The sequence below is a fragment of the Bactrocera tryoni genome, chromosome 2 (assembly GCF_016617805.1).
Source record: "Bactrocera tryoni isolate S06 chromosome 2, CSIRO_BtryS06_freeze2, whole genome shotgun sequence".
NCBI lineage: Eukaryota > Metazoa > Arthropoda > Insecta > Diptera > Tephritidae > Bactrocera > Bactrocera tryoni.
In genome coordinates, this window is record NC_052500.1 from 26,273,568 (window position 1) to 26,298,652 (window position 25,085).

Consider the following 25,085-nt stretch of genomic DNA (forward strand, 5'->3'; position numbering starts at 1 on the left):
TTTTTTATCAAAAGTATATTGGTGCCCAAAATATTTTCTGAGAATAATGACAGTTTCATCTCTCATTTGTAACTTTTCAAGCTAAGAGATATTTTTGATAACATCACTAATCTCAACTCTTGTATAATATTGCAACGCTTACCATATGAAGTCACGGTATTTAGACACTTTATACGAAAAAAAACCAAAAAAAAAAAAAATAAAATAAAATAAAAATTAAATATTACGACATTTCTTCAAAAAAAAATTTGCTATTTTTTAAAAGACACGCCACCAAGTTTATTCTAAGTCGCTATAAAGCCGTCTTCGAGACTCACATACACCTCAAGAAAGCTCTCGATAGTCTGATAGTTGATGCACAAATTGCATTGTAACACGGAAAGTGCTTATGTCATGTCACTGTCAACAGTTTGAGTTGATTTCGAGTGAGCGAATGTGCAATGGCTTGTAATGATAACGGTGCAATAAGAAAATAAGAAAACTGAAAAACGACTTCGAAGATGCGAAACGAAATATGTATGTATGTATATAAATCAAAGTATTTACTAAAGAACTACATATGAAAGTAGCGACTGCTTACCTATTTAGTTCCAGGCCAGGCAGAATAAATCGCTTGTGTTGTTGTAGCGGTTGCAGCGATAATAGAGCACAACGGCAGCGGCGGCTGTGCGAATCACTTTGCACACAACGAGATTAGCGAGATTTGTTTGATTCAGCTGCTCTCGCGTGATTAATCTAACGACACATGCACACACACATACACATATATAATTTATAATCCACCTATTTTGCAAATTTATATTTCTTTTATTTTCTTTTTTTTTGTTTTGAGTGTGGTATGTGCGCTCACGTAATGCACACACACACACACATAAATTAATATTTTTTTTGCAAGAAAATGATGTTTCTATAAACAATTTAAGACTTTCTTACGCTTTTCTGTTAGCTACCATTGACCGTTGTTTGGCAATTGTTTTTCTTATTTTTGTGGCTTTAAATACACGGCGCTCCATTCATTTAGTATGGCAGTAGTCAGCTTTCTGGGCTGCTCTAGTCGCGCAATCGTTATCGCCGATGCCAAAGTCAGCGCTGCCGTCGCCGTCGCCGTCCCAGCTATTTCGCTTCGTTCACTATGTAAGCCCACTTCAACGTACGCTCTACAATACACTTTACTTGCTCAAACAGTTTTCAGTTATACTACGGCTAAAACGTTTGCACATTTTTTGTTTGATTTTTTGTTGTACAATTTTTTTTTCATAATTCTCCACACCTGCCAAATTCACTCAGCCGAGCTCTGCTGGCATGCACTGCGTTTAATTTATATATAACTTTTTTTCTTTCTCTTAGCAGGCAGCTAGCACTAGGTTTAGTTGCAAGATTTTACTAATTTGCGTTATGAATTCCAAAACACTACCTGGAACAAGTGTATTTCTTATTTGAACTAAACTTTTTCACTTCCAATAGGTATTTATTTGGCGTTTATCAAAGTACCGTGGTCGTGACCTGTGCGCACCATGTTCGAGATACAAATAAAAATTTGGTGATTTTGCGCGAGCAGAAATTAGTGTGTCGCCCAGTCATTTGGTCGGCGTTTTGCTGCAATTTCGCTCTTTGCTTCACCACTTTCATCTCTTACTCAATCGGAGAACGTCAAATCTCTGGACATGCACTGGCTCTCCATTCAACGAATGTCACAATAAAGTGAAATGCATAAAATTGTATTTATTATGCGAGCAACGGTATCAGGGTTGTTAGCTACAAAACAAATGTGACATTTAGCGCCATCTATATGTCAACTTGTGTAGATGTTTGAATATTTAGTAAGCCTTTAGTGTGGGTATTAGCCGCAATGAGAATTTTGAAAATTAACTTCGACTTTACGAAACTACTGTAAACAAGGAGGGAAGCGCTAAGTTAGGCTGAAACCGAACAAGTAAGGTAGTACTGCACTAACAATTTACAATAACAAGCAGGAAATTGCATTGTTACTAGAAAGAGACTCCTTCCGAATTTCTTCAAGATTTCTCACATACTAACCGATAGAAGTTAACCGAAAGTTCGAAAATATTTTCATTAGGTATATGGGCGCTAAGTGAGGTATGGCCCGATTTTACCCATTTTTGGCAAAATAATACTCCCCGAATTTTAATAATATACTCATAAATTGACCACTATGTTCTACATATGTGTGGATCCTCGAAATGTTACAGACCGATATCGATTATTTACATGCATAACATTAAATACGTTAAGGACACTACTTGTGAAAAGCTTTGAACCGATATAGTGGTTCACAGTGTATGATAGAAATGGCTAGATAACCTCACATACAAAATTTGGTCGAAATCGGTGGGGTAGTCGCCTAAAGGTCCAATTTTTACACTTGGTTCTGGTCAAACAAGGACAGAAGCTTCCCAACTCATATTCCGAACATTTCAACAATGAAATAGTAACGTGATTGGCATCGACGGCACCGAAATATTCGCTTACATTCGTTTACTTCTTAATTGGAATATTACGACATAAATTGAACGTACCGAAAGAAAAAAGGTCTATGTTTGAAAAGGTTACCTCAAGAGGAGGTGGAGAAGCGACAAATGATGAGCAGGTTTAAACCGAATTGTGAGCAGGTATTACATAGAGTAAGAAGTCCATTTCGGCCAAACATATTTACGCTATCCAACTAGCAATATATGGGTTCATTTTCTATTCTTTAGAATGTGGATACAAGTTATGTCTGGAATATCCAACAGCGTACAATAAAATACCTAAAGACGGCCGATTTGAAAAAATAAGCTGTAATTCCTCTTCTTCTTTTTTGACGTAGAGACCGCTCAGGCCCAGTTACCACAGCGTGCTAGTTGTTCTTCCTTTTCGCTCTTTGATGCCAATTGGAGATACCAAGGGTAGCCAGACCTTCTCCACCTGATCTATCCAACGGAGTAGAGGGCTTCATCTGCTTCCATCGGCGGGTATTGCATCGAATACTCTAAGAGCTAGAGTTTTTTCATCCATTCGGACGACATGACTATCTAGCGTGTTCGCTGTCTCTTATACGAATGCGCAAAGGACCATAAATCTTCCGCAGAACCTTTCTCCCGAAAACTCGTAACGCCAACTCATAAGATATTGTAATTGTCCATGCCTCTGTACCATAAAGCACGACGGGGATGATGAGTGACTTGTAGAATTGGTCTTCGTTCGTAGAGTGAGGTCTTTAAGTTTCAACTCATTCGGTCCAAAGTAGCACCAGTTGGCAAGTGTTATTCTGCGTTGGATTTCGAGACTGAAATTGTTGTTGGTGTTAATGCAGCTTCCCAGATAGATGAAATTATCTACGATTTCGAAGTTATGACTGTTAACAGAGACATGGGAGCCAAGCTAAAATTAGTTGCTATGAAATCGAATGCCATGTTTTTTCTTAGTTCCACTTAGGTAATTTTGATATCAAAGATTCACCACGGTGTGGAAAGCCGTTTGGTACCACTTAAACACAGCTGAATTAAAAAGAAATAAGAAAACCTCATGACCCAAATTTCGGTCTGCGAATATCTGTTGAATTACAATAAACTCGACTAGAGAGAGACAATTCAAGAAAATAGTCATATTTCTATGTCAGAATGGCAGTGAGTAACAATGAAGTAGATGGATCCTCCGCAACAAATTCATGATGCTCCAAACCACGAATATCGAAAAAAAAGAATGGGTATCACTTTGATTTTTTTGCGGCTTTGGCCTGGTTGTGGCTTTATCGGGACGAGTCAAGCAAAAACACCTTTCATACCAAAAATTACCGCCAAACTCATCCGAACGGACTCGCGAAAGATGTCGAGCTCTCTTGCCATCTCTCTAACACTTGCCTGACGATTTTCAATCACCATATCCTTCGCTTTTTTATTATTTTTATCTGTTGAAGATAATGAAAGTTGTCCAGAACGAGGCAAGTCTTCAACGATCTTTCGACCGTCTTTGAAGGCTTGGCTCATGTTTTTGATAGAACTAAACCACCTTAAGCCTTTTCCAACATTTGCAACGATTTCGCATTTATTTTTATCCATTCTAATGCAATGCACTACCGAGATGTACCGACTTAAGGGATCGCCTCAATGTGACTCTCCGAAAAATTACAGATTTTCGCGATTTTGTTTTTAATGTTGGAATTAACTAATCAGTCCGATTTTTTTATAAACAAATTCATTCATGACGAATACAAAATGATTTTTTTATGTTTATTTATTGAGTGTACAGCAGTTAAATAGATTGATGAAATTACAGCTAAAAAAAATATCCTATACGTTTCTACGATTTTTTTTTTTAATTTTGATCTAAAATAAAAATTTCAAAAAGAAATTTGACAATATTTCGTCGGTTTGAACAAAAACCATCGAATTTTGCCCTTTTTTCGACAGTTTTCCTTAGAAAAAAGTAAAAATATCTCAAAAACAAAACTTCCATAACGCGATAGCGAATGACAAAAATGTTCTCTCCAAATTGGAACCAGATATCCTTAAAACTCTTCATTTGAGAGTGGAAACCGTTTCGAAAAACACCATTCTGAAAAAAACGCGTCTAAAGATTGGAGTTGCTCTGTTCCTTTTCTACAAAAAACGCTGTAGCGACCGATTTCAAAATTTGAGAGAATGTTTATTATATTGTATACTATTCGATAAGGCAACAAAAAAAACGGTTTTTCGAAAGTGTCACACTAAGACGATTCCTTAAGCAGCTGCTGTAAACAAACTGGTTGACCAACTTAGCAGAATACATTTTCATGAAATATTTATAATTTAACCGGAGAACTTAATTCAAATTTCCGGATGCTTTTTTGTCACAATGTTCATACAAATGTAAATTATATTATGAAACGTTTGTTTTCTTCAGGAATTAAAATAATCCAAGATTACTCTCATTCCCTATAGTCTTTTTTTCAAATAATGTATTATTTGTTCCTAAATAGAATATGCAAAGTTTTATAAGCCATTATGCTTAGTTAAATTTGTTTGTTTTAATAGCTTTAACGTCAGTAATGTTTAACACTTTATGGAAGCTAAGGTTTTCAATTCAAATCACCATCTCAGTGATACTACTTTGGTCTTATAGCCATACGTACGTATTTTAGGGAGTAGTTATGTCCACGCCAGGCATACCACATCACGCCTTTGCTTTTCTGACTTTTTGGATATTCTCCTTCTAAATATAAACCGTTCAGATTGCTGTAAGTAAAATATAATAGGTAAATAATTTAATGTCAAATATAATTTTATTTGAAAACTCCATATCATAGATATTCATTAATAGCTATGATAAAGACGTGCGTTACCTGTCATAACAATTCTTATACCACCAAGCCCCCCTACATAACACTGCACAGTTATCAATTTCCAGTTTGTCGTTATCACTATCTTTAGTGGTAAACTTTTCGCCGCGATGTCTTGAGAACGAATCACCAGCCGTGCCTGAATATTGTCCAAGCGCAATTAACTCATACTTATCCTGAGCATTGCCTATAGCGAAACTCTCGTACTTAGCAAAACGTTTCTCATTTTGAAAATCCTCAAATTGAAACCAAAGCTCATGTGTTTGCGAATGAGTCAATGCATGTATTTTATCCAAGCCGAGGAAGAAATTGGCATAGAAATCGCCGAAACCGTGTTCATACTCAACCCAATCTCGATAGAAGTCGGTGTCGTTGCTTTGCCGACGTTGAATTATAGTCCATGGTTCACCGCCATTGGCATCGCGTAAGCAAAAAACATTGAAAGGGTGATGAAGATATTCAGGAAGATAAAGTTCATAAACACTACTCTCTGGATATTTCCCGTTTTCTTTATGCATCGCTTCGGTACAAGAGGATGGTTTCTTGGATTCTAATAATTCGCTACTTTGAATAGGTGCCGAACAATTCCCTGAATACAAAAGATGCCCGCACAGAAGGGACAAGAATATCAAACGCTGCGCCATTCTCCACAATTTCAGTCAAACTGAATGCGGAATTGATGACTGTGTCTGAAACACTCGATTTCGAGTGAAGAATTGTCTTGTTTTTATCAAATAATTACTCGTTTGAGGCGTGATTTTGTTATCAAATTTGTGTTTATATACATATGTATGTATGTACTTATTGGTTGAAGATTCTTATATAAATAATATAAAAAGTAAAAAATACTGTTAAATCTTATTGATACTCAATATTATAAGAATAGATTACCACAGACTATAATTATCTAATTTCAAGCTAATTGACCGTTCCTTTCATTAAATCATGGTCACAAAGATAAGCATTTCAAATGAATTGCACAAATATATAAAGTGTAAGGTGAATTTATTTTATTAAATTTAAAAGGAAGAAAAATACAGCTACATTGGCACTACTTTAAATAGGTCGCGAACAATTCCCAGAATACAAAAGATTCCCACACAGAATAGGCAAGAATACAGGGTTTGTCCGGTAAGTAATAGGACTGAGTTGATTGAACCAAATCGTTACAATACCTTAAAACTATCCAAATGAGCTCCTTCTGCGTCGATGCAGCGCTGCCGAAGGAAATCAATCCCATTACTTTCCGGACAAACCCTGTATCTGCCAGAAATATTGCTCTTTAGTGAAGTTTCGAAGTTGTTTATTGCTTTACAGGAGTTAATTCGTAAAAAGCTTTTTGGATTCCTGCAATATGAAAAAACTTTCATGGGCTCTGGCATTTCACTGTTTTTCGAAAGTAACATCTCTTAGTTTTGTCGTTCGTTTTTATGCCTGTTTTTTATTATTTTATTTTTATTTATTTTATTTTTCATTACAACATATCGCTAGAAATGTGGTTGATGCCCCGCTCACATACCGGTTCTTTAACCGGTTTACATAGAGTATGGTTGAATAATCCTTATCATTGGATTTGATGTTTTTGAAGGTCTTCCATATAGGGTAGTTTTTTGAGCATGGCAAGGAAACGATTTTGCACCAATTGCAATAATATTGTTTTGAAAACGAAAGTATGTATTTCAGTTGAAATATAAAATATCATTCATGAATTTGTGATTTTAAATAACCCCATTCTGATCACCAAAACGCAAAGGTACACAACCGGGAAATACCTTGTTGAAACCACATATTTGCCACATAATATCATCCATCATTTGGTCCATGAAGAGTAGTCATCTTTTGGAATGCCTGCGCTTGACGCGTATTTTTAACATACTCCTCCTCTTCCATCATACCGTGACGACCACAGATATTTAAAGCTTAGCTTTGACAATTCAGGACAAGTGCACAAGAGATGCTTCATTGTTTCCTTGGTATCTTGCTCTAGTGCCAATAAGAATTTGCTGTACTTCCGCCCTACAGTTTTACACACAACTTTGCAACCAGGTAGCTCATTCTGTCGGGTTTTAAACTGTGTTAATCATGCTTCTATCCAGATCGTCGTATAAACAATGCATGGGTTTCTCGATGTTGATCACGTTTTTAGGTGTTAGCCGTGTATCATTCTTGGCCATCTCGTCCACTATTTCATTGCCCTCGATGTCCTTGCGGCCTGGCACTCAGTGAAAGTGAAGTTAGTGAAATTACTTGTTTCTGGAAACACTTTTCACTGCTGTCCTGCAACCCAAAACACTTCTGGACGATATGCAATAAGAGGTTACTGCCTTGATTGCTAGATATTGACTTTCGAATTGATTGCAGGTGCATTAAACGCCAGCTCCCCGGTTATCGCAATAGCTCAGCTGGAAGTATACTGCAGTGGTCGGGCAAGGGTCTAACAGTATACACCCACAACAACTGAATCGTTCATTTTCGAGAATGCATTTCCTTTTTGGCAATCTATTCCAACCATATTTTGTACGAAAATTTCGTACTGCGGCTGCCAAGCTCTTATTTTTTTTTTTGAAATACTGTTCAATAATGAATACAAGTTGCTCTATCATGTAGCGCTCCATTTTTACTAAGCCTAAAGTGTCAGCTGTCGATTTGGTTTTTTCACTCAGGAATATTTGTGAATGGCAAAGCCCTGTGCTAAGTGGGTGTGTTAAAAGATGTTCAAGCGTAATAACCCCGAGTTTTGGTGTAGATATGTGACAACGAATGAAACATGATTCCATAATTTCACTCCGAAGGCCATCAACAGTCATCCGAATGGACTGCAAACAATGAACCCGCTCCGAAATGTTTCGCCAATTTAATGCAGCCTGGCACAAATTAGTGAAAACATGGAAAAAATCTATGAATTGGTCTTCTAATTTCCCCAGCGCCTATTTCCTGTTCTCAAATAGTTAAAGAATGCTCGCTGGGAACAAATTTTCGTCGAATGAAGAGGGCATCGCCGAAATTGAGACCTATTTTGAAGCACAGAAAACAGCGTACTACAAACAAATGGTATCGAAAGTTGGAGGGTTGGTATAACTGGTATATCAAGGCTGGATATGGAACTAGGTTGAATATAAAAACAAATTTTTCAAAATATATATGTATTTTACTAAGCAGGGGACCTTCATAAATGATACGCGTGATGAGCCGATTTAGCCATATCCGACGGTGTACTTATTCGTCGGGGAGTTTTTTTATTTCAACCTGTACCAGCTCCGGTTTTTATTATGCTTCTCATTAGTAATTCGTAAGAGAAGGAGATAATAATCAGAATCTTATATTATTTATTAGTGGGAAAGCTATATCGAGAGCACCTAATATTAAAAACGAACAATATAATAAGTAATTCGATTCTAGTTTTTGGAAGAGAAATCGCGCAGTGAAATCAAAAATGATGCTGTTTGGAGTACAGACTCGTCTCGAGTTCAAATATGGTCGCACATCGTTTATTGGTGATCTGAAAATGAAGTACATACATATACCGCTGTTTAAAGAGGCGACACATAGTAAAGGCAATAGGTATCGCAAAGACCGCTAGAGTTACTTATATCCGGCAAGAAATCTTTTGCATACGAGAACTTTCGTCGCAATGGGTGCCGCGTTTGCTCACTTCGGACATTAAGCGCATATGTGAGGACTCTTCATAGTAGTGATTGATTTGTCCAAGCGCAGTGTGAAAAAGGTTTTGAGTAGTTTCGTGATTGTCAACGAAACGTGGAATCAATGGATAGTGGATTTGACTCGAATGAGGAAAGTATCGCCGCCACATACTCCTATTTCGCAGACCTCAAGATGCGTTCATGCAAGCTACCTATTATTTTACCATTATCAGTATGATTTGAACGTGTTCGGGAGAACGTTTTCTCATAAATCCCTAATACTGTAATTCGCCCCTTTTGTTGTGTTTTAAAAACAACAGCCACAGTCAAGTCATGATATGCAAATATAGTATACATATGTAATTAAATTGCATGTATAGTGAATGATATTTCAATAATAATACTTTGGCTATAGCTATATGTATAGATTTGAGCGAATAGTTATGCCAACGCCAGGAATTCCCCATCAAGTCTTTGTTGTAATCGTTTTTTGAAATATATTTAGATATGTTTGTTTTTCTGTGTGCGGTGATGACTCCTCCGGCACAACAAAGCTACGCATACACAAAACCCAACAAATCTATGTGGCTGCTGGGGTTTTCGTGCATATTTTTCAATGCAAAGCCTCCTACAAATATTAGTTATAGCCGAGTTTACAACAAAGCACCAGTTCGTTCTTCCCACAATCTGCGCCAACTACCGTGAGATAAGCCTCCTCAACATCGCGTATAAGGTTCTATCGAGCGTATTGTGTGAAAGATTAAAGCCCACCGTCAACAAACTGATTGGACCTTATCAGTGTGGCTTTAGACCTGGCAAATCAACAACCGACCAGAAATTCACCATGCGCCTAATCTTGGAAAAGACCCGTGAAAGGAGAATCGACACACACCACCTCTTCGTCGATTTCAAAGCTGCTTACGACAGCACGAAAAGGAGCTGCTTTTATGCCGCAATGTCTGAATTTGGTATCCTCGCAAAACTAATGCGACTGTGTAAACTGACGTTGAGCAACACCAAAACCTCCGTCAGGATCGGGAAGGACCTCTCCGAGCCGACATATGTAGTTCAGCGAATTAAAAGACACCGGCTACGCTGGCTAGGTCATGTTGTCCGAATGATACGAAAGTGGAGAAGTACCTGGCTTCGCCTGGAATATCCAATTGGCCCCACGTAGCGAAAAGAAGAAACGACTTACGCACTGTTGTTAACTCGGCTATAATCGCGAAAGTGGTGTCTACGCCAGTAAAGAAGAAGAAGATCAATACGTACTTTTTTTGTTTCATGTTCTTTTAGCCATCGTGGGGTAAGACTGTTGTCATCCCTCACTTTCATTAACACTGAGCTAGCATATTAACTCGGAGATTTTAAGAGAATTACAAAAATCAAACTATTCATTCGATACAAGCCTTCTCTCTTTCAGACGTCTAAGAGACCCCTTCGGAAAGTGTGAGGAATATCTTCAATTTAGCCATGTTCTTTTTAAAAGATGTAACCTCCTACAGAAATAAGTTAACCCAAACAAAGAGACTCAAGACGCCTTTCGAAAAACATTCAATCCAAAAACATAAAATCCAGTATATGCCTAAGTTTTATTTACTAAAAAATAATTCAATATTAATTCTTTGGTCTTATAGCCATATGTACATATTTGTGTGAGTAATATTGTCCACGCCAAGCTCCCCACACAACACCTTGGGCATACTGCTCTTCTGGAAATTCTCCTCCTAAATATAAACCGTTAAGATTGCTGTAAGTGAGACATAAATTAATAGGAGAACCTCACGTGAAATGTGATATCTAGATAACGGTTAAATTACCTCTCATGACAATTCTTATACCACCAAGCTCCTGTATATTGCACCGCGCAGTTGCTATCATCTTTGTCATTATCGCTATCTTTAGTTGTGAATTTTTCGCCGCGATGAGTAGTGAACGAGTCACCGGCAGTGCCTGAATATTGCCCAAGCACACTTAACTCATACTTATCCTGAGCATTGCCTATAGCGAAACTCTCGTACTTAGCAACACGTTTCTCATTTTCAAAATCTTCTAATTGAAACCAAAGCTCATGTGTTTGCGAATTCGTCAGGGCGTGTATTTTATCCAAGCCGAGAAAGAAATTTGCATTCAAATCGCCGAAACCGTGTTCATACTCGAACCACCCACGATAGAAGTCGGTATCGTTACTTTGTCGACGTTGAATTATAGTCCATGGTTCACCGCCATTGGCATCACGTAGGCAATAAACATTAAAAGGGTGATGAAGAAATTCAGGCAGATAAAGTTCATAAACACCACTTTCCGCATATTTCCCGTTTTCTTGACTCATCGCTTCGGTACACGATGCCGGTTTCTGGGTTGCAGGAGGCGCTGATTCCTGACTCTTCTTTACTTCACGTATTAGCTGATCTTTCATTGCCATTAATTCACTTTGCATACTAAGGAATACAAAAATACTGTTAAGTCTTTTTAATACTATATAATATAAAAATAGATTACCGCAGATTATAATTCTCTAATTTTAGGCTCAAGAGCTCCTCCACCTTGTTGACCGCGCTCTTCAATAAATCATCGCCAGAAAGAGAGCCATTCTATATGAATTGCACAAAAATATAAAATCTAAAATAAATTAACTTATTTCAAATTTAAAAAGAAGGCAAATACGGCTATATTTGCGCTACTTGAAAAAGTTGCCCCTCAATTCACCGAATATCCGTACAAAAGATGCCTACACAAAATGGGCAAGAATATCAAACGATGCGTCATTCTCCACAATTTCAGTCAAACAAAATATGATAACTATGTATGTATGTGGTAAATACTCGCTTTCAAGTGAAGAATTGTTTTGCCAAGTTGTGGAGAGGCGAAATGAGCATCGAGGACAATGAAAGTAGTGGACGCCCTAAAGAGAAGAAGTTCATAATCCAACAAAACTAACTAATTCTGAGGAGTGTTTGAAAGCTCTCTAATCGAAATAAAACCGAATTTTTGCGTCGGTGTGTGACAATAGAAACACGGCTCCATCATTTCACACTGGAGTCCGATCGACTGTCAGTCTAGTGTACATTATGAAACATCAGTCTTTTAGGATGCACGTGGTATAAATTTCATCGATAGATTACTGAGCCTGTTATGATCCATTATACTGCGTATTTGGTTGCAGCTCTATTCTACCATTATCAATATTTAGCAATATTATTATTTTTGAGGAAGTGCAATGCTTCGAAAATATTTCTATATGTGTTAAATTACAATAGACCTTTTTATCAACACGGCAATTGTTATGCTATTTTTTATACCCTGAACAGGATATATTAAGTTTGCCACGAAGTTTGTAACACCCAGAAGGTAGCGTCGGAGACCCTATAAAGTGTATATATAAATGAACAGTATGTTGAGCTGAGTCGATTTAGCCATGTCCGCCTGTCTGTCTGTCCGTCCGTCTGTCTGTATATATACAGTTTTTAAGATATCGATTTGAAATTTTGTAAGCGTTATTTTCTCCTCAAAACGCTGCTCATTTGTCGGAACTGTCGATATCAGACCACTATAAAATATAGTTGCCATACAAACTGAACGATCGGAATCAAGTTCTTGTATGGAAAACTTTCACATTTGACGTGGTATCTTCACGAAATTTGATATGGAATACTGTTACAATTCTCTGTCATTTCAGCTGAAGCCATCACGATACATAAAAGCCAAGGTGGAACATACGCTCAGGTTGCGGTTCATCTAGAGGCCAGAGGCACAAGATCCTCCCGGTGACGCCCGGCCAACAGCCTTATAATATACTCTAAACAAGATCGCTGCCCAGATCTATCAGAAGGATCATTCTCAAGGAACGTCACAGGTTCAGCAAACGTTTACCAACTATTAAACGTAAACAATTCGACAGTTTCATTATCACTTGTGTACAGGAACACCATGTATAGACTGCCAGAATTTAGTGAGCAGTAGTAAATAATATCCGTCAGATAAGTGAGCGGTTTAATGGACCATCAGTAGTACTTGGAGACTTTAACATATGTCGCCTGACAGCAACTGACGATTTAGAGGCTCGATTACAACAGTTGGGACAACGCCGTCACAACAAAACAGCAAACAGCATTAGATTAAGTATGAACAAATATGGATCCAGCAATGACCTCATGTATCACATATGAAATATATAAATATTCTTTTTTCCATTAAGTTTATGGTAATAATAAATATTCTTAAAATTTTTAATAACTATGAACGTCTAAAACATCTATGGTTTGCTTAATGACTGGCTAATTAAAATGTTTTCATCCTGGCCTTTTACGCCTTAAATAGTTACTAGCAAAGGCTTCGGTGCAGCCGCAATGCATTTTTTCTTGACGATCGAAAATGTCAATGACCAATTTTTGGTATTAAAAATATCAGACGGGTTCGTCCTAAAAACAAACTGCCTTGTTCAGGAGCGACAATCAGTATTATCCATATTTATGCTAAGTATGCGTGGATATGAAGATAGTGGTCTCCCGCATTAGCTCTGTGTTGTTATTTTTTTTACTTATTTCTTTCATTTTTTGAAGTCATAAAATTTTCAATTGATTCTTACATTAATTTTGAACACCTTCTTATGATTTGGTATTTGTGAATTGGTATTTATGAATTGCGTTGACTTTGAACTATGTCCGTCCCTCGTTCTAAGCTACCTCCCCGCTAATTTTCAATCAAATCGGTTCAGCATATTTTGAGTTATAAATATCTTTTATATATAGATTATTTGCCTGAGGTGGCGATTTGGTTATCAAATCTTTGTATATAGTATATACTAATGCCACGCTGATTTGTATTGATAGAGCGGAATCAATCTTATTTTAGCACATTACTGATATTTAAGTGTGCACTCAAATACTTTGTATGTAATTTATATTAGGAAACGTCTGAAATACGAGGACGGTCCGATTAGATGTAGATGTTCAAAAGAGCAATATAATAAGTAATTCGATTCTAGTAGGGCACACTCGCCTCGAGTTTAAATAAGGTCGCAAGTCGTTTATTGATGATGTTTAAGTGATCTGAAAATGGAGTACACCGCTGATTCAAGATGCGCCACATATCAAAGGCAGTAAGTATCCCAAAGACCGCTAGAACCGCTAGAGTTATATCCTGCATGCAATATTTTGCATACGAGAGCTTTCTTCGCAATGGGTGCCGTGTGTGCTCCCTTCGGGCAACTAGTGCAGATGTAAGGACTCTTCATAGTAGTTATTGAATACATATATATATTTGTATTTCTGTGCACGGTGATGATTCCTCCGGCACCTCAAAACCACGCATACACAAAAGCCAAGAAATATATGTGACTGCTGGGGTTTTCACACATATTTTTCAATGCAAAGCTGTCCTCATCAGATTGTTGTTCATCGTCCGTGCATCTGCACAATATCGCAGGACGGGGATGATGAGTTACTTGTAGAGTTCGGTCTTTGTTCGTCGAAAGAGGAGTTTACTTCTCAGCGCAAGATTTATTCTACGTTGAATTTCCAGGCTGACGTTGTTAGGCTGATGGTGTTAGATTTACGAAATTATCTACAACTTCAAAGTTATGACTGTCAATAGTGACATGGAGGCCAAGTCGCGACTGATTGTTTGATGACAGGAGATATTTCGTCTTGCCCTCGTTCACTACCAAATCCATCTGCTTCGCTTCCTTATTTAATCTGGGGAAAGCAGAACTAACGGCGCAGATGTTGAGGCCAATTACATCAATATCATCGGCATACATCAGCAGCTATACATTCTTATAGAAGATGGTACCTTCTCTATTTAGTTCTGCAGCTGGAATTATTTTCTCTACCAGTAGATTGAAGAAGTCGCGCGATAAGGATCTGCCTTGTCTGAAACCTCGTTTGGTATTTAACGGCTCGCAAAGATCCTTCCTGATCCTGACGGAGCTTTTGGTATTACTCAAAGTCAGTTGATACAGCCATGTTAATTTTCCGAGGCTACAAAATTTGGTGTCTGGTTGGCTTCATTACTTGAGTCAAAATTCATAACTATACGATTATTTTACGAATTTTGCAATACGTTTTTCTGTAACTTCTAAGTCAAATAATAAATGTTTCTGTTTTACTTCAACAAGCTGCTCTTTCAGTGATAATAAATCAAATTCCAGTCATAAAAATTAAAAAAAAAAATTTGTAACCCATTTTAAAAACCAATGACTAAATTACAGTCCTTACTTTGGATCACAATCGTCATCACAAATTTCATATATCTTTCTCTTTTCGCATTTTGTCAATAGCTTTCGATGCAGTCGTACAAGTACCATACTATACTATATATCTCCAGTGATACCAATCACTGTGTCATACCATATAGTGTTGGAAAGAAAAAACCTTAAGCTTCATTTAACCAATCAAAAAATCAAATTCGGGAAAGTTGAAAAAAGTCACAGCTGTTCAAAAATGAGTGAAAATAATGTAGAAAATCACTATATTTTGAAATTTTTGTATAAAAAAAGGAAGAATGCCATGCAAGCCCCTAATGAAACTTGTCAAATTTACGGAGACGATGCTGTATCACAATGGTTCTCTTGCTTACGTTCTGGAAATTTCGAAATTTCGATTTACACTGATGGAATAATGTCTCTAGCGGAAAAATTACAAAAAGTGGTCGACCAAAATGATACATATTTGCTTATTTTATTATATTATTATACATATAAAAAAATATGTTGAAGTTTGATTAGAAATACGAAAAGACTTTTTCGACAACCCATTAAATTATCTCAATTAACGAAATATTTCGAGGTGTCTGAAAAACTTTATTGAAAATAATGCCGCATTTGCTTAAGATATTCGATATCAACCGAAATTTATAACCGATTTTCTCTTTTCTAGAACAGATCCGATTACAAGTACTAGAGACACATTCATACTTGATTTTATTTCCTTATTCCTCTGTATAACTTTAGTATAAATATTTTTTTTACAGTATTTACTATTATAAAATTAAATCCTATATTTTACACCACTATTTTTATTCTCGAGATTACAAAAGTTACATTACATTACTATTTTAACTAACATTTGCCAGGAAAATAGATACATTTTCGGAGTCGCGAACGAAAAAGGAATATTTAAAGCTTGTTTCGATAATGGTCTAGCTTGTAACAAAGTTATACACTATCATTCTTGGTTTGTATTAAAATAATTTTATATTTCTGTTTTCCAATTCTGGTCATTACAACTAGAAGAGTCAATTTATGTACGTTTATAATTACCACAGGTTGGGAATTGATTTGTACTGAAACGCCACAATTCACTGCGAAAAAAATATGTCCAAAAATTGTGCACAAATATTGAAAACGAAGCGCCATTTTCTATGACTGTAGCTTGACTGAGAGTTAGCGTATTCTCGACGTGTGAGGAAGGCAGCGATCCAAATGTTATTCAGACTCGGCTAGACCCGAGACAACAAGTCACTAACACAGCAGAGATGCATCAGGTGTGAGAAAGCATATTTCCTGTCAATATTGAATTTATTTATAAAACACGATGTTATAGAATATGTTATGTTAATGCAACCACTAAATTTAGAATTAACAAGATAGGAAGAGCAAAGTTCGGGTGTAACCAAACATTCCATACTTTTGCAATTTGCCAGGACAAAGCTGAGAAACCCTTCAGGTTTAAAAAGTCAACCAGATGATCGGAGTTTAAGCAATTTTATATATACATACATAAATATATAGCTCATACACTGTCTGACGTATTCGCCATAAGGTCTATTAGAATAACGAAAATCTTTGCATGCAGTACATTGTATTGAACTTGGGGTAATTCGTGGAACAATTTCAAATATTTTTGATATTAAACTATAGTATAGCCAATGTCATACGCTCATTTAATTTTGCTAAGATATCTTACGTTAAACGGGTGTTTGAGGTAGTATTATACCGCTTTTATCTGTTTTTGGCAATACCACTCATTATTAGGAGATAAAGTCGCTCTGTGAGTTTCAGTCCAGTACTGTATGGAGACTCAATTGGCAGTAGTTTCGGCCACGAAATCTAACCGGAGACTTAGTTCTGCTACCACGGAAGCAGGGGCCTTTGGAGTTCGCACCAACCTGATCGTGGTGGTTGTGGCTTAAACCCAAATGCGAGAAGAACTGAAACTTTGTCAGTTCAATGTGGAGTTGCATTGCAACCGGGTGCCGGACCCAAAATAAGGCAAAGGTCGACCTAGTACCCGACAACTGTGGAAAAGGTGTCCCTTCCACCTACCAATTGGAGCCAATCAATATTCGCAAAAATCATGCATCATAAGGTTACCCAAGCAAAAAGTGTGCCATAAAAGACTCAAGACGCCTTTCGAAAAACATTCAATCCAAAAACATAAAATCCACTATATTTCTAAGTTTCATTTACTAAAAAAAATATTTCAATAATAATACTTTGGTCTTATAGCCATATGTACATATTTGAGTGAGTAATAATATCCGCGCCAAGCTTGCCACACAACACCTTTGGCAAACTGATCTTTTGGAAATTCTCCTCCTAAATATAAACCATTAAGATTGCTGTAAGTGATACATAAATTAATATGAGAAACATACGTGAAATGTGATATCTAGATAACGGTTAATTACCTGGCATGACATTTCTTATACCACCACGCTCCTGTATATTGCACCGCGCAGTTGCTAGCATCTTTGTCGTTATGACTATCTTTAGTTGTGAACTTTTCGCCGCGATGAGTAGTGAACGAGTCACCGGCCGAGCCTGTATATTGACCTAGAACAATTAACTTATATGTATCCTGAGCGTTGCCTATAGCGAAACTCTCGTACTTAGCAACACGTTTCTCATTTTCAAAATCTTCTAATTGAAACCAAAGCTCATGTGTTTGCGAATTCGTCAGCGCGTGTATTTTATCCAAGCCGAGAAAGAAATTGGCATTCAAATCGCCGAAACCGTGTTCATACTCGAACCACCCACGATAGAAGTCGGTATCGTTACTTTGTCGACGTTGAATTATAGTCCATGGTTCACCGCCATTGGCATCACGTAGACAATAAACATAGAAAGGGTGATTAAGGAATTCAGGCAGATTAAGTTCATAAACACCACTCTCCGCATATTTCCCGTTTTCTTGACGCATCGCTTCAGTACAAGAAGATGGTTTCTTAGTTGCAGGGGGCGCAGCAACCACATTTTTGCTGGCTTCATTACTAAAGTTTAAAGAGTTTTTTATTGGTACGAATTTTTAGAAATTTTGAAATAAATATTAGCTGCTTACCACTTCGTTGTAATTTTCGAATCTAGCAATTCGAGATTCGTTTTTACTTCGCGAAGAAGCTGCTCCTTCATTGCCATTAATTCACTTTGCATACTAAGAAATAAAAAAAAAAACAAATAATTGTTAGGTTTTATTAATACTCAATAAGTTAAAAATAGATTACCGCAGATTATAATTCTCTAATTTTAAACTCAAATGCTCCACCTTATTGACCGCGGTCTTCAATAAATCATCGTCACAAAGATAGGTGAGAAATGGCTAAATGTATTGGACAAGAATGAAAAATTTTAAATTAATTTATTTTATTCAATTTAAACAAAGGCAAATACCGCTACATTGGCGCTACTTGAAATAGGTATCCCACAATTCCCGGTATACAAAAGATGCCCACACAAAATGGACAAGAATATCAAACGAAGCGCCATTCTCCACAATTTCAGTCAAACTGAATGCGAAATTGATGACTGTGTCTTAAATACTCGCTTTTGAGTGAAGAATTGTCTTGTTTACTCGACTGAGGCGGTGACAGAGAACGTATAATATACGTTCTCTGGCGGTGATTTTGTTATCAATTCTTTGTACTGTATGCTTGTACACTTATTCGTCGGGGATTTTTATTATAAGACTGGGATCAATCTTCTATTATTATATTAGCACTGAAGTGGTACTTCGCAATTGCCGGAAGTGTAGTCTTCGGTGCATTATCGATTTGTAAGTGTGCTCTGAAATACTTAGGAAACAGCTGAAATACGAGACGGGTCGATAATGCGCTGAGCCTCACTGCCCTATGACAACCTATTACAAGTTAAGTTTAATATATTGTTACTAATCTGACTCGTAGTTTAGCTTTGTCGGATTTATGAAAAATTGAGAAAGAGCAATATCGGTCAGTAAATCAACGATAGTTTTTGGCAGAGCGCAGTGCACTGAAAGTGAAATGAAAGATTATGTTGTATACGGTATAGACTCATCCCGATCGGTCGCGACTGATGTTTGGTAGGGTTATGTTAAGAAGTCGATATTGTCAGGAATTTCATTTGGACAGATGTTGGCGCACAAGGTTTTTTCTAAGCCCTGGTGGTTCCTTGAGTTCCTACATGAAATATTTCGCAAAAGAAAGGTTCCGGCGTAATGCCTTCTTACTTACTTTTGCATACATTGAACAATAAAAGCAAACTTGAAGCCACTTCATAGCAATATTTAAAGCTGTATAAGTGCAATTTGAAGAAATTTCTGAGTATGAGCCGAATTGCCGACAAACGGTACTGTTTGACGAAGAAATAGTGTTATTCTACCATAACAACGCGTCGGCTCGAACGAACTTCTGCACCCTTTGCAGTATTCTCCAGATTTCAGCTCATACTGACCCACTTTTATTTCCAATGCTTAAAAAATTATTCACTGGAGAGAATTGATGATATGAGGAGACTATAGCCGCGATGGTCAGACCTCAAAACAGACGTTGCGCCTCTTAAATAGAGTTATTGCCCATCGAAAAAAAATAAAGCAAGCAAAATGTATAACAAATATAAGACTCTTTGAGAAGCCTCAATTTAAACAAAGGTATGTATGTATGCTGCTTTGCTGGATGGAGTTTAATAGAATTTCGTTGTGCAGAATAGGCTTGTTGTTGCCATATACTTGTATTAACTCCGGTTTATCTATAGCAAACTAAAAATATTATTAAGAATGATCTATTTCAAGGTTCCTTACTTAAAAAAACAGAGAAACTACAAATTTGTAGAGAAATGTTTGTTATCATTCGAAAGATAAATGGCAAATTTTGAAGATTATCTCTTTCAAATATTGGCCGCAGTTACGTCTTATATGGTCCATCCGTTTGAGTCCATGAATGTCCGATGGCTCGTTCGAGCATTTCGACTGGTAAATCTAACGGTATGTTATCACATGATCTAGGTGACCAATCGATCGGCCCAAAAAGTGAAATTGTCCACTTACCAAAGTGTCCCCTCAATAAATATATTGATTGATGCGATTTGTGGGAAGTGGTGCCGTCTTTTTTAACCAAATCCTCCCGAGATCACGAGCTTCAATTTCAGGCATCAAGTAATCAGTTATCATGGCACGATTAGTGATTGACGGCTACGTTCTCACCGCCATCATTTTTGAAGTAATATGAAAAACGACACCAAACCGTTTTTTTTTTCTGTATAAAATGGCAGCTCTTGATTCCCTTCAGGTTATTCTTCGTCCGTGATGCGGCAATTTTACTTGTTTCCATACCCATTGAGCCGGAAATGAGCCTCATCGTTGAACAAAGTTTGGCTCAAAAAGTCGGATCTTCTTGGAATTTTTCAGGAGCCAATAGTGCTAAGCGATGTTGCTTGGAAAGATCGATCGATTTCAGTTCTTGCAGAAGCTGTATTTTTTTATTTTCAATGATCCGTCTTTGAAGGCTTGGTACCACACATAGCCTTGTGTTTTTGATAAAACTAAATCACTTTAAGCCTTTTCGAACATTTGACACGATTTCGCATTTATTTTTATCCATTGTAAAAATCGCAACGCAGTACAGAGATGTACCGACTTAAGGGATCGCCTCAGTGTGACTCTCCGTAAAATTACTAATTTTCGCGATTTTGTTTTTTGTTGGCATTAACTAATCAGTCCGATTTTTTATAAGTAAATTCATTCATAACGAACACAAAATGATTTTTTTATGTTTATTTATTGGGTGTATAATAAAATAAATTGTTGAAATGACGCGTAAAACAATGTGCTGTACGATGTCCACGGTTGCGGCCGTAATTTTGATCTAAAACAAAAATTTCAAAAAGATCTTTGACAACATGGCGGCGGTTTGAACAAAAAGCATCGAAATTTGCCCTTTTTTCGACAGTTTTCCTTAGAAAAAATAAAAAAAAAGCTTCCAAAGCGCGATAGCGAATGACATGAAAAATGTTCTCTTACAACTCTTCCTTGGAGAGTGGAAACCGTTTCGAAAAACAATTACATTATGAAACGATAGTTTCTATACTGTTTTTAGAAATAAAAGGAACAGTCTTTTTTCACACAATGTATTATTTGTTGGTAAATAGAATATGTAAAGTTTTATAAAACATTATGCTAAGTTAAATTTGTTTCAATAGCTTTAACGTCAGTAATGTTTAACATTTTATGGAGGCTAAGGTTTTCAATAGCAAACCACCATTTGAGTAATATTACTTTGGTCTTATCGCCATATGTACATATTTGAGGGAGTAATAAAATCCACGCCAGGAAGACCACGATACACCTCTGCGATTCTGACTTTCTGGATGTTCTGCTCCTAAATATACGCCGTTCAGATGGCTGTTAGTAAGAAATAATAGTTAAATAATTTAATGTCAAACATAATTTTATTTGAAAACTTCATATGATAGAAATTCATTAATAACTATGATAAAAATGTGAATTACCTGTGTTGACACTTCCGATACCACCAAGCCCCCGTAAATATTACCGCACAGTTACCAATACTTTTGTCATTATCACTATCTTTAGTGGAGAATTTTGAACCGCGATGGCTTGAGAACGAATCACCAGCCGTGCCTGAATATTGCCCAAGCGCAATTAACTCATACTTATCTTGAGCATTGCCTATGGCGAAACTCTCGTACTTAGCAACTCGTTTCTCATTTTCAAAATCCTCCAATTGAAACCAAAGCTCATGAGATCGCGAATTCGTCAGGGCATATATTTTGTCCAAGCCGAGAAAGAAATTGGCATTCAAATCGCCAAAACCGCGTTCATACTCAACCCACTCGCGGTAGAAGTCGGTGTCGTTGCTTTCTCGTCGTTGAATTATAGTCCATGGTTCACCGTCATTGGGATCACGTAGGCAATAAACATTGAAAGGATGACGAAGAAATTCAGGCAGATAAAGTTCATAAACACCACTCTCTGCATATTCACCGTTTTCTTGACGCATCGCTTCGGTACACGATGCTGGTTTCTTGGTAGCAGGTGGCGCTGATTCCTGATTCTTCTTTATTTCACGTATAATTTCTTTCATTGTCTTTAATTCGCTTTGCATACTAAGGAAAACAAAAATACTGTTAAGTCTTTTTAATACTCTATAATACAAAAATGTACTACTGCAGACTATACCTCTCTAATTTGAGGGTCAAGAGCTCCACCTTGCTGACCTCTTCGCTCTTCAATAAATCATCATCACAAAGATAGGTGAGAAATTGCTAAATGAATTGCACAAGAATAAAAAAATTAAAATTATTTTATTTTATTTCATTAAAATTAAAAAGAAGACAAATACCGCTACATTTGCGGTACTTTGAATAGGTGGCGAACACTTCCCTGAGTATAAAAGATGCCCACACAGACTGCTTATGATTTGAAGTACAATTTTGGTATTTAAGAAATGTATTGACTTTGAAAATAAAGAAATAAAAAATATTCTATGTCCATCCCATGGTTCTAAGCTACCTCCCCACTAATTTTTAGTCAAATATTTTGAGTTATAAATAGTGTAACTAACACGACTTTTTTATGTATGTTATATATAGATTATTTGCCCGAGGCGGTGATTTGGTTATCAAATCTGTGTATATATTCTTATTCGTCGGCGATTCGATTATTGGTGACGCTTAGGTGATCTGAAAACGAAGTATACCGCTCAGTGAAGATGCGTCACATAGCAAAAGCAGTAGGTATCCCAAAGACCGCTGGAACCGTTGGAGTTATATCCTGCATGAAATCCTTTCCATACGAAAGCTTTCTTCGCAATGGGCGCCATGTTTGCTCACTTCGGACAGTAAACGCAGATGTGAGGACTCTTCATAGTAGTGATTGATTTGTGAAAGCGCAGTGTGAAGAGTGGTTCCGTGATTGTCAACGAAACGTGGAATAAATACAATACGTCTTTGTCGTAATCGTTTTCTGCAATACATTTAGATATGTTTGTATTTCTGTGTACGGTGATGATTCCTCCACCACCTCAAAACCACGGAATTATATTCTCTGTCAGTAGATTGGAGAAGTCGCGCGATAGGGATCCGACTTGTCTGAAACCTCATTTGGTATTTATGGGCTCGGAAAGGTCCTTCCCGATCCTGACGGAGCTTTTGGTATTGCTCAAAGTCAGTTGATACAGCCGTATTAGTTTTGCGAGGATACCAAATTTGGTATCTGGTTGGCTTCATTACTTGAGTAAAAATTCATAACTTATACGATTATTTTACGAATTTTGCAACAGATTATCTACCTGCCACTTTGTTATAATTTTAAGGTCAAACAATAACTGCTTCGGTTTTACTTCACAAAGCTGCTCTTTCAGTGCTACCTAATCACTTTCCAGTTATAAAAATTAAAAAAAAAACTTCTAGCCCATATTAAAAACCAATAACTAAATTACTTCAGATTATAATCGTCATCACAAATTTCACATAGCTTTCGCTTTTGTATATTTGTAAGAAATTTCACAGGTATATGGTTACAATGTTTATTATATACTTATTAACAAACAGCAGATAATTCATATATAATATATTTCTTGGTGTCTGAAAAACTTTGCTGAAAAGAATGCCGCATTTGCATGAGATATTTGATATTAACCGAAATTTATAACCGATTTTCCCTCTTATTTTCTTTTCTACATAGAACAGATCCGATTATAAGTGTTAGAGTCACTTTCATACTTAATATCATTCCTTCATCTCACTGTATAACTTTAATATAAATAATTTATATTTATATAATTTTATTTACTGTTGTAAAATTAAATCCATTTTTTTTATATCACCTTTTTTATATGTGTATCAAGGATGATGGAAATAGAGATTAGAAAATACACATTACATTACTATCTTAACTAACATTTGCCAGGAAAGCGGATCAATTTTCGAAGTCATGAACAAAAGAGGATATTTAATGCTTATTCCGTTAATGTTTTAGCTTGTCACAAAGTTACACTATCATTCTTGGTTTGTATTAAAATAATTTTATATTTTTATTTCCCAATTTTGTTCATTACAACTAGAACACTCAACTTATGTACGTTTATAATTACCACTGGTTGGGAATTGATTTGTAATGAAACGCTACAATTCACTGCGTACAAAATATGTCCAAATATTGTGCACAAATATTGAAAACGAAGCGCCATTTTCTATGACTGTAGCTTGACTGAGAGTTAGCGTATTCTCGACGTGTGAGGAAGGCAGCGATCCAAATGTTATTCAGACTCGGCTACACCCGAGACAACAAATCACTAACACATGCAGCAGAGATGCATCAGGTGTGAGAAAGCATATTTCCTGTCAATATTGAATTTATTTATAATACACGATGTTATATAATACCTTATTTAAACGAATGCAACCACTAAATTTAGAATTATCAAGTTAGGGAGAGCAAAGTTCGGGTGAAGCCAAACATTCCATACTTTTGAAATTTGCCAGGACAAAGCTGAGAAACCCTTCAGATTTAAAAAGTCAACCAGATCATCGAAGTTTAAGCAATTTTATATATATATAACCCTCCGATATTCGGTGCCTTATGATGTGGTAAGTGCATCATAAGGGTCTGCCCAGACCCATAAAAATAATGTAAGAAATACGGTTTTAAAAATAATTTTATTTATTTATTTGAACGGATTAGTATTAATTATGAAGAGCAATTGGGTTTACAACTATATAGTTGCATGGAATGTTCATTAAGACATATGGGACGATTACATTTGCTGCAGTTATAACGAGTTTTACGTCGCTTTTTCGAAGAAGAAGCAGCACAACGGTAGCACGATGACCGTTTTGAAGCAACTTGAGCATATGATTGTTGCTGTGTTGCATCTGATGTCGATGGACAAGATTCCGGTACCTAAAAGTAGCT

The 25,085-nt window shown here is 36.6% G+C and overlaps 2 protein-coding genes and 1 pseudogene across 3 annotated transcripts; all 3 read right to left on the reverse strand.

Annotated features, from left to right (window-relative positions):
* Nucleotides 1-4,991: 4,991 nt before the first annotated feature.
* LOC120769451 (ficolin-2-like) lies at nt 4,992-5,903 on the reverse strand. Its single transcript, XM_040096455.1, has 2 exons — nt 5,321-5,903; nt 4,992-5,213 (listed from the first exon to the last, which is right to left on the reverse strand). The coding sequence occupies exons 1-2, from the start codon at nt 5,833-5,835 to the stop codon at nt 5,084-5,086; spliced, it is 645 nt and encodes a 214-aa protein (XP_039952389.1). The 5' UTR covers nt 5,836-5,903; the 3' UTR covers nt 4,992-5,083.
* Nucleotides 5,904-10,543: 4,640 nt separating this feature from the next.
* On the reverse strand, nt 10,544-24,497 carry LOC120767718 (annotated as a pseudogene).
* LOC120768236 (microfibril-associated glycoprotein 4-like) lies at nt 17,382-18,717 on the reverse strand. 2 transcript variants are annotated; one of them, XM_040094822.1, is made up of 5 exons: nt 18,575-18,717; nt 18,403-18,497; nt 18,240-18,332; nt 17,590-18,171; nt 17,382-17,520 (listed from the first exon to the last, which is right to left on the reverse strand). In XM_040094822.1, the coding sequence occupies exons 1-5, from the start codon at nt 18,662-18,664 to the stop codon at nt 17,382-17,384; spliced, it is 999 nt and encodes a 332-aa protein (XP_039950756.1). In that variant the 5' UTR covers nt 18,665-18,717. The 2 variants fall into 2 exon arrangements, with proteins under 2 accessions (XP_039950756.1, XP_039950755.1); XM_040094821.1 differs by having other exon boundaries at nt 18,569-18,664.
* Nucleotides 24,498-25,085: the final 588 nt, after the last annotated feature.